Source organism: Galdieria sulphuraria (genome assembly GCF_000341285.1).
Source record: "Galdieria sulphuraria unplaced genomic scaffold scaf_105, whole genome shotgun sequence".
Classification (NCBI taxonomy): Eukaryota; Rhodophyta; class Bangiophyceae; order Galdieriales; family Galdieriaceae; genus Galdieria; species Galdieria sulphuraria.
Window position 1 is genome coordinate 1 of NW_005178370.1, and position 9,820 is coordinate 9,820.

The 9,820-nt window shown below is 36.5% G+C and overlaps 4 protein-coding genes across 4 annotated transcripts; 3 read left to right on the plus strand and 1 right to left on the minus strand.

The window, feature by feature from the left end:
* Positions 1–110: 110 nt before the first annotated feature.
* Positions 111–1,971, plus strand: Gasu_61880 (5'-3' exoribonuclease; the record flags this gene model as incomplete). Its single annotated transcript, XM_005702626.1, has 5 exons — positions 111–628; positions 674–739; positions 797–1,028; positions 1,085–1,327; positions 1,377–1,971. Coding segments are annotated over 5 exons (1,614 nt in total), but the record flags the coding sequence as incomplete, so codon positions are not given.
* Positions 1,972–1,985: 14 nt separating this feature from the next.
* Gasu_61890 (phytoene synthase) lies at positions 1,986–3,350 on the minus strand. Its single transcript, XM_005702627.1, has 5 exons — positions 3,202–3,350; positions 3,049–3,149; positions 2,817–2,995; positions 2,523–2,765; positions 1,986–2,477 (listed from the first exon to the last, which is right to left on the minus strand). The coding sequence occupies exons 1-5, from the start codon at positions 3,318–3,320 to the stop codon at positions 2,190–2,192; spliced, it is 930 nt and encodes a 309-aa protein (XP_005702684.1). The 5' UTR covers positions 3,321–3,350; the 3' UTR covers positions 1,986–2,189.
* Positions 3,351–5,740: 2,390 nt separating this feature from the next.
* On the plus strand, positions 5,741–6,911 carry Gasu_61900 (uncharacterized protein). The gene is made up of 3 exons (XM_005702628.1): positions 5,741–5,946; positions 6,006–6,087; positions 6,130–6,911. Exons 1-3 carry the CDS (start codon positions 5,753–5,755, stop codon positions 6,238–6,240), a joined length of 387 nt encoding a protein of 128 aa, XP_005702685.1. The 5' UTR covers positions 5,741–5,752; the 3' UTR covers positions 6,241–6,911.
* A 389-nt stretch (positions 6,912–7,300) lies between these two features.
* Positions 7,301–8,677, plus strand: Gasu_61910 (alkane 1-monooxygenase). Its single transcript, XM_005702629.1, has 3 exons — positions 7,301–7,572; positions 7,623–7,966; positions 8,020–8,677. Exons 1-3 carry the CDS (start codon positions 7,431–7,433, stop codon positions 8,584–8,586), a joined length of 1,053 nt encoding a protein of 350 aa, XP_005702686.1. The 5' UTR covers positions 7,301–7,430; the 3' UTR covers positions 8,587–8,677.
* The last annotated feature ends 1,143 nt before the right edge of the window (positions 8,678–9,820 follow it).

A 9,820-nucleotide genomic window follows, 5' to 3' on the forward strand; every position in this document is an offset into this window, starting at 1 on the left:
ATTTTGTTAAATAGCTTAGGTACAGAATGATAGAACAAAGTTGTCGAGAACTCGAGAGGTAAATGTCGGAAAATCAGCTTATTGGTATTATATGTTGAATCTTTTACAAGGATTATGAAAACAGAAAGGCTGAAGATGATGCTAACTTGAAGGAAACAAGAGATTCACTTAACTTTGCCGTTGCAGAGTCTTTAAAAAAGCGTTTAAAAACTCAAGACTCCTCAGAACAAGCAAGCAGCAACAAACAAATGGATGTTGCGAATATGGAACAATCCACATCAGAACAAATAGTATTGAATGATGTTGATGTTGAAGAAGAAGAAGAAGAGGAAGAGGAGGAGCTTTCTCAAGTTGAATACATGTTAGAGTTGAGTGATCAACAAGTCAAGGAACAGTTCGAAAAGGAGTTAAAAGAACGTTTATATAAAAAGAGGGTCGTTGATTCTGTCGAAGATGTAGTTCGATTAGGAGAACAAGGTTGGAAAGAAAGATATTATGAAAAGAAGTTCCATTGGAGTCCTCAGTCGGAAACAAGTCAACGAAAGAGAGAAGAATTGGCTTACAAGTATTTTGAAGGCTTATTATGGGTGATGCGTTACTATTATCGCGGATGTGTTAGTTGGACATGGTTTGTTGCTTGTTATTTTGTATTTACTTTATAATAAGAAATTAGGTACTTTCCTTATCATTATGCTCCTTTTGCCAGTGATTTAGCTGCTTGTCCTTTTGAAGCGGATAGGTGAGTTTTTATCGTTGTAATGAGGCAAATATGTTTCTCATAAATGTATTACTGCAGTGTTCAATACGAAAGAGGAAAGCCATTTAGACCTCTTGAACAGTTAATGGCAGTATTACCTCCTTCAAGTGCCAAAGAAGTATTACCAAAATCTCTAACCCAATTGATGATGGATCCTCATTCAGAACTAAAGCCTTTTTATCCCGATGACTTTGTTATCGATTTGGAAGGAAAACGATTTGTTTGGCAAGGAGTGGCTCTTTTACCTTTTGTAGATGCCTTTTTATTAGAGGTACTGTTGTTTTTTCTTTCAAAAAAGTTCCCATTTTATATGAATGTATTACTTAGAATGCTGTACGGAACGCTGAAGAAAGCTTCACATTGGAAGAAAGAGAACGCAACTCCATCGGAGAAACTATTTTAGCTACCCATAAGAGTACTTTATTGGGTCAGTTTATTTCACAATTATCTACACCAAAGGATTCCAGTCATCGTGCTAGTGCAGCTGCAGCATCTGAAAAGATTCGAGGAAATTTGAATTTGTTTGGTAGACTGACACGAATGGATGTGGCTAGTCCCACAGTGATTCAGGTACACAAGTTTTGATTGAGAGAAATGAATTCACATTAAGCCAATCTAGGCATATTATTATTTACCTGCTATGAAACAAGAACATTTACCTCGAGTATTACCGAATGCTAACTACCCATTACCTCAATTGGAACAACGTGAAAGGTATTCCATTATAGATGGACAAACAGGATGGAAAGCTGCTTGGTTTGGTCCTTTGGGATTTTTGGCCAAAAAAATGATATCTTATAGACTCTCTAAAGAAGATTCTTGGAATAGAGCAACACGTAAAAGCGAGATACCTAGTTCCGTCCGAAATAGTTTTCATTCGGCAGGGGTCAATACTCAACATTATATTCTTGAAGCAAATATGCCCATAAATGCCAACCCTAATCATCAACAAGCTATCCAGAATCTTTCTTCAACTATGGGACAGCAAGCATATGGCGTCGATGCTGCTTCTTTCTTCATCAACAACCATTGTACTCAAACAGCCATACCCTTTCCCATTCATCCTTCTGTACAAAAAGCTCAAATAGAATTCTTTCAACAAATGCAACAGTCTATGAAAAGAAATAGACCTGAAGAAAATAAGAATATGTCACAGAAGCGTGCGAAAAGATGAAAGACTTTGATATATCAATCGACACTGAGAATTAAGCAAACGCCTCGGCAAATAATGTTTTGAAATGGCAATGGTCCATTGTTTGGGTGTATATCGATGCGTTATTGTTTTATCTCAACTAGTGAAATGGATATCTAATAAACACTTTACAATTTCTTGAGTTGCATTGTCATAAAAAGAGACTTTTCCTTTGCCATCATCTGCATTTCTATCTACGACAGCAGTATTCAAACATTCTCCTACCCTAATTCGATAACTTCAGAAACGCCTCCTCCACTTATTCCATAATAATTTCAATCCAAGTTTGGCAGCAAATTCTACACGAGGATCGAGCATTTGATAGTGATAACGTCTTATCTTTGCTAAATATACATCGACAATGGTTGAACTAAGAAAAGCTGGAAATAACAAGGGTGGAATATCACCAACATATTGACGAGCCGTTGCTATATGATATGACGCTAGTTCACTCATTTCTTGTAACATACCGATACTATTGGATTCCTTCCACAGTCCACGATAGTGTAGAGGCAAATCCACTCGATACTAACACAACCTCAGAGAAAGAAAAGGCAACTTTGCACTACTTGCCTTTTGAATCCATTCCTTTGGAAAATAACACAAACGTGATTCAATATGATGCCTTGTTCCACGAAGAAGAATTGTAAGACCTAGCGCTTGTCCCAAATGACTAGCCGCTTGATACACCGGCAAAGACAATTGTCGCTTTCCAAATGTTTCTAAATAAGCATATAGTAACGAAGATTGTGTCGACTCGGTAAAGTGCTCCACTTCTTGAATGGTCTGAAAGTTGGGTAACGATAAATCTGCTTCCTATTTATGGGCTGTTATAAACTACATACAAGTTGCGAGTAGCTCTCTCACTCTTGCAGATAACAAACGTTCAAACCATTTCTTCGATAAGCCAAACTGGACTATTGCTTCGGACAGCAGATCCAACACTGGTTGTTTATCAGGTGTTGCCGCAAAGGCCCTTTCCAAAGCCTCTCGAAAAAAAGTTACGCGCAGTCGGCCCAGATCCTCATTAGTTACAATTTGGCGAACTAAAAGGACAAAAGGAAATAAAAAATATAAGCAAAAACCCATCTCTTCTTACTTCTGGTCAACTCAACGTTGAACGCCCTTATCGCTGCATGTGCTCTTCTATGCGTATTAGGTTGCACAAGATTTACCAAAAACTGATCGTGGTCATATCGTCTAAAGTATACTTTGGAAATCATCGTAACATATCCTAGCTAGAAGCACATACCTTAGCAAGTCTAAACAGTAGCCAAAGCTACTGTCTTGAGCCCTGTACATTGTACTAAACAAAATTCCATTCACGAATCTATTCCTTTGGGAAACTCTTCGTCTTCTTTGGTGCTTCATATATCGCCAAATCTATACAATTTCCTATCGGATCTTATATAATGTCAAATAATTAGCACGTTTTTCCAATATCGATAACAATTAGGAGTTATTGCAATTTTAACCATCTTTGCAGTGCTTCGGATAAGAATTGAAAGTGGAGCTTTGATCAAAACACAAATCTGACCAGAACAAATACAGTTGAAATGAAAGCTGGAGTTCAACAGTGAGAACTAAGACGCTATGTATTATAAAGAAGAAACAGTTTTTTTAGAAGATAGGTTGTCATAGTAAAATATTGAAATACCTGTTACAACCCTTAAAGGAATTGATTAAAATGAACTTGCTCAGTGTCAAAAGGTGATAAATGAAGTGAAGAGCCTCAAAGAAGAGAATAAACTTCATTTGGTAGGAGTAAAAGGTTAGTCCTTTGGAGCAGTCAGTAGAATATTGTGTATGTCAACCTTTGAAATTTTCGTTCTCGGGAACAGAAAACACTTATGGTCTGGGAAATGGAAGAAAATATTCTTGAATATTTAAAGGATAAAGAAATTTTGATCACACTACACTTAATGGTTGCGAAGAAAAGCTTAAACATCCATATTGTAATCCAACAGAGACGACGATGTTACGAAAAAGTTAAAAAACAAAACAAGAATTACTTTTTGATTTCGAAATAGTGGTTTCCTTACATTTTTTAGGTTTTCTTCAAAACAATTATGAGGAATATCAAATATAATTCTTTGTTTGTCTTCATAATAACTTCTGTGTTTGACAGCCAACGCAATTTGAATGCTCCCTCAGATATTCAAAGTAATTGCATCAGACTCGTTACTCATAATCAACCAAGTCGCTGTAATACGGTTCTTCTTGAATTCAAGCTCTAATACTTCTAGATTGATGAACGTCTTACTTTGTACCTCATTTATAGGACGAACTATTCCAGAACTCGAGAGATTTTAGCATTGCATGGCCAAGCCATTTCGATAAATATTATTCCTTTCAATGCCCATTACTTCCGTCGATATAAAGTCAATGGTTTTTCTCTAATTTGTGCAACTCGAATAAGAACATCTGATCCACAGAAGTTTGGTCTTGTTGAAAGAAATAATTCTTCACTTTGTAAAAACGTTTTGAAAAATGGTCTTGGAATTGTAGAGCCATCTTCAACTAGCAATTCAGAATGAAAGCGAGCAACATGATACTCTTTCTGTAAAAAGGAAAAGCATATTGAAAACAAACATGTACATATATAGCATCAAGTTCCCAAGTTTTGAAGAATAAGTTAATCGAACCCAACTCATTTTCACTAGAAATATACAAAAATTTTAAGGACAGAGTCCAGCTTTGCATAATAAGTTAAATTTATAGTTTACAGAGGATTTAAAAATAGCGTATATAACATTCAAATTAAGCCAATGTGATAAAGCGAATGATTTCTGTCTCGAATTTCAAAAAGTCTTTTGGCAGTGTCTCATAAAATAGCCCAACTCATGACGGTTCTTGAAAGAACTATTTTGAGAACTTCTCAGACTCTCAATTGATATTTACTAAAGAACAAAAATAAGCTATTCCCAAACACTAGAAACAGCAATTATGTCATCTTTTTTTGTAAAATGGGAATGACCAAATTTTTAGAGTGTTGATCATGTCAAAAATTGAAAGCATTCCATAAACACTATAATATCGGTTTGCCAAGAAAGTTTTTTCCCTTCAGAAAGAATAACCATGTAAGAAGAACCAAAAAATCTCAAACACTATAGCCAGAAGAATAACAACGACTAGAATAATTGAAGCCATTGGATACATTTTCACTGGTCCTCATTTGAAATGATCAACATACAGTATTATTTAGGGTGAATAATTAACACTTAAACTGGTTTGAAAAACTTGTTAGCTCTCCACCACCTCATTCCATCTTGCAACAATGCAAATGAATGCAATGGGTTAAAGATTCTTGCACGTTCAGGTTTGATTCACGTGCGAGGAGACTGCATCATAACTACTATACTCTCCATCTCTACAGAGCATACTTCAAGTAAGTTCTTTCGGAATTCGTTGTACTTAGTATAGGTAGGCCAAAGATAGTTGAGGAGCAGAACACAGGAAGAACTGTCTTTATCAAACAGCACTCGAAGCTGCTCTCGTTTGATTCGAGCTTTCCGTTTACAATGTCTCCAGTAAGAGCAACGAAAATTCCGAAAGTGCTTTCAAAACATAGTAAAATAAAATGATATGTAAAGCCTGAAGGTCAGTGTTCCTTGGTTTTGGAGAACGAGAAGGAAGAAGGAGGACCCGGATAGGAGGAGATACTAGAAACGTCTTCAGCAATTTCGGAGAAGCGTGTACTTTATCTAGCGAATTCAGCTCTTTTGGCTTTTCCAAAAGTCTCAAGAATAGCGGCACTTGGCAAGAGCAGCCTGAGAACTGCCAAAACAAAGAGCTTGTAGTAGATGCTACTCCTAACGAAATATTTTATTTTTTGTAGCTTCCAGTCCTTGGCAGCAGATGGATCAGCCGATGCTACGAGCCGATTGTTTTCTCTATATGATCTTGTGTTTCTCACACTTTGTCTTTCAGTGGCAACAATAACTGTTTCCACAGGAATTATTACCTCAATCCGAAGAGTTTCATCAACGCGGTGCAAGTAAGCAGTGCCTAGCTTTTTTTGCTAAATTCGAAACTTCTGCAGAGCTTTATCCTCAGTGAAGATCTAAGCAAAATCAGAACTTTCAACTTTTTTTGTATGAATAAGAAAACGGGCCAAATTTTAACTGCACCTTTAAGGGTAGAGACCTTGAAGAACTTCTTTAAATACTTTCTATCTTAGAAGCTTTCCATTTCAATGCTATCTTCTGGGAACTGGATGTGTCGAAGCTGGAAAATAGACTATGCTGGAAACCATCAAGAAGCGACAACAAAAGTGGACGTTTTTGACTAAAATGTTTAGAATGCCAGGAAAGAAAGATTAACGTTTTTATTTGATTCAGAAAGAGAGGAGCTGCGTTTAATGCGGTTACTGCAAAGAATGATTAATGGAAATCTATTCTTACAATATACAAGAGAAAGAAACTGGAAGGATGCATTTCATTTTCTACATTTACATTCTTTTGGTTTATGGTGTGGATAAAAATTTGGAAGAAGGTCTTGGATTGATCCTAAAGAGCTATAGAGTTAGGTTTTGATCCATTAGAAACCCATTTGGTTTTCATTTTGGAGCTTTTGGATAATGTAGGCTGCTATGGGACAGCGTCCAACGTGGAAATTACCTCTGGCAAGTTGTAATTGAAGCCAAAAGTTAATGCCTCGCATGAAGTATGTGTCTTAACGTCATGACGATGGTTGTGACCAAGAAGTTACCAAGGCACTTTTGTTTTTGAGGCAACTTTTGTTTAGTTTCTTCTTCGGCTATATCCAAAGTCGCTATGCTTTACGAGGCAATTAAGGTGATACCAAATCCGACATCAACTAGAACAGATAAAACTGCTTAAACTTATGGAGGAGCAGAATTTAGTAGTATAGGAAGGTTCCGAAAATCTGGAAGGTAGAAAGGCTCCTATCTTATTCAAAGAATGCATTCAATAGAGTTCTCCGTCGGTGCACAAAACTCATTTTCTGCGTGCTGTCTATTTCGTCGTTTCGAACGAAAGCAGCTCACTCCTGCTGACAATTTCCATTCGAAGTTTGAAGTGGTTCTGGTGAAGCAGATTGTTGTTTCTACCACGTATCTCGCTTCCTACAATGTTTTTGAATCATTTGTCGATTTATCTAATACCAAAGTCTTAATAAAGCTGTTTCCTTGAGTACGGCTTGTACATCGACTGGATCTAGAGGACTGAAACCCATAATGAGAAACCCAAATGAGAGCGAACGAAAAATTTTATTAGAAGAGGAACAACCAATATGGCTGTCTTCTTTCTGTGGAGAAGATTTTTAATAGATTCGGTTGAGAGTCAAAAAACCCAATCCGCATTTTCTACGCCACGTTTGGGAAGATGATTGGGCGGAGATCCCTCCCTCTTCTGGCATATCTATCACTCAGGAAATCGATCTGACGTTTGCTTTGAATGAATCTAAGTACCGATTGATTTGAATGTGAATTTGCGGTTGGTACTTTGTCTTGCTTTTTTGATGTATACTGTAGCTTATTATTATATCGCTTACTCTATTCCTTTCAGCGCCCATTGTAGTCTTTTCTTTCATTCTGGTTATGGGAAATGGTGCAGTACCTTGTATGTTTTTGTGCTAGTGCCTATACTCGACTTAATGTTTGGTAACTAAGCTTTCAACTCAGGGTATTCATTTCAGTTAACAGCTTTCTAGGTAAAGACTACACGAACCCTTCAGAAGAGGACGAAAAATTTTACAAATACAATTTCCAATATACACTTCCTCTTTTATTATGGCTTCCTTCAGAACTTTTTCTCATTACAAAGGCTGCTAAATATCTCAATGGTGATATTACCTTTGCATATTGGTTGTCTAGCACTATTGCTGTTGGCCTTTGCAGTGGCATAGGGATAGCTTGTGCCCATGAACTTGGTCATATTCCGTCCAGGTTGTGCTCTTTTTTTTCTAAAGGTCTGTTGCTGTCAGCTTGCTATGGAAGCTTTGCAATCGAGCACAATTATGGACATCATAAGAACGTAGGTACCGATAAAGATCCGGTAAGAATATTGCTTTAATATTTATCGCTAAAACTTAATATTGTATATTAAAGACAACTGCCAAGTTGAATGAGTCGTTCTATCACTTTTTTTTTCGTTCCATATCAGGCGTAGTAACAAATTCCTGGAAAACTGAGTCAAAGTCGCTAAAACGAAGAGGCTATTCTGGTATTTCGCTTTTTCTCAGAAACCAAGTTTTATTTGACAGTATAGTAAGCGCTTCCACTGGTTTCTTATTTTATTTCCTACTTGGATGGAAAGCAATGGTTTTCTATTTTACTCAGGCCCTTGTTGCTGTCACGCTTTTACAACTTGCCAACTACATTGAACACTATGGATTGATTCGACATAAGCTTCCTAATGGAAGATATGAACCAGTTAATGTTTCTCACTCATGGGATGCCCCTTATAAGTTGACCAACTTGTTGACGTTCAAGTTGCAGAGACATTCAGATCATCATCAGGATCCACTGCGTCCATATCATTTATTAAGGATGTATAAGGAAACTCCAAAACTTCCTTATGCGTACATTACAATGATGGTAATTGCTCTCTTTCCACCCTATTATTTTCGATTGGTCCATCCTTTGATTCCCGCAAAAATGCATAGTAATGCGTAAACAAAGTTGACTGTGCCATGGGTTGCATTTGTAAAGTTTCGTGGGATTTTTCCAGAGGCTATTCGACACGAATAAAGACTATTGTGTTTGAAAATTTTTTCTGTTCAATAAATGCGACCTCATGGCAGATATAATATTCAAGAGAACATGGATAATTGAAAAGTGAAGATACTTAAAAGAGAGTAAATGAGAAAACCAAACAGAAGAAGACCTCTGTGGGGACGTTAACGCAGTAAATACATTGCGAGTATTGGGAAGGTGAATGCCAACAGCGTTGAAAGAGAAGGTTACGAAATTCTTGAAGTGTGCACTGTGTGCTTTATACAAATTACCCAAATACTCAAAAGACTCTGAATTCAAATGGCCTTTTCAAGTGCCTTTTTTTTGAGTTATCAGGTCAATGAAAATGAAATCAAAAGTCCACGTTAGTTCAATCTTGTAAGTTTATCAGCAAGTTTTCTTCAATTTATCCATTCGGTTCAATGAAAGACAATAAAACTTTATACAAGGATGGCAATCGCAAAAATAGTACTATTTAAAGCACTTGAAAGATCAAGGTATTCATCTTGAGAAATTGCCTATCAATGGCTATAATGTATTTCTCTTGTGAACGTTTGATTGTTAAGAATCATTCGAGTCTGAAGAAAAGTTCTACATTTGCCAAACAAGCTTGCGTGATCGAGGTTCTTCTCTATTGCAGGTGTGGCTTGGCTGATGCTTTTTTATGAAAATTTTCCACATATGTTCCATTGAAATAGTTTAATTGATTTTATGTCGCCTCAGTTGTAGTACTTTGGAATCTTGGACTGTTTATGTCTCACTGTCGAATCGTTAGCCTCGAGTTACTTGAGAAAATCTTAAACACGAGAACCCATTTGAGATAAGAAGTTCTTTTATTAAAAATTGAAGTAGTTTTGATTTTGAAGAGCAGTTCTTTGGTTGTAAAGTCAATAGCTATCAAAGTTGGTTGAATTTCTTTTGATTCATTAGTTGTTTCTTACTGTCTTGGAAGAGGTTGAGAAGATATTACGTTGGAAATATTTCATGAGAATCTTTTTTTTTTATGTTATTGATGTCTCCCAAGTATGATTGAGGACATTTTTATCAAAGTTGTTCAAGTGGATTGATTTTATTGACCTGCTCTGCTTAACCTTACTCCTGTCAGCAACTAACTGCAATTTCCTGAAGCAAAGAAAGATTTGTAGTGATTGCAGTTGCTACCTTGACAAAACGA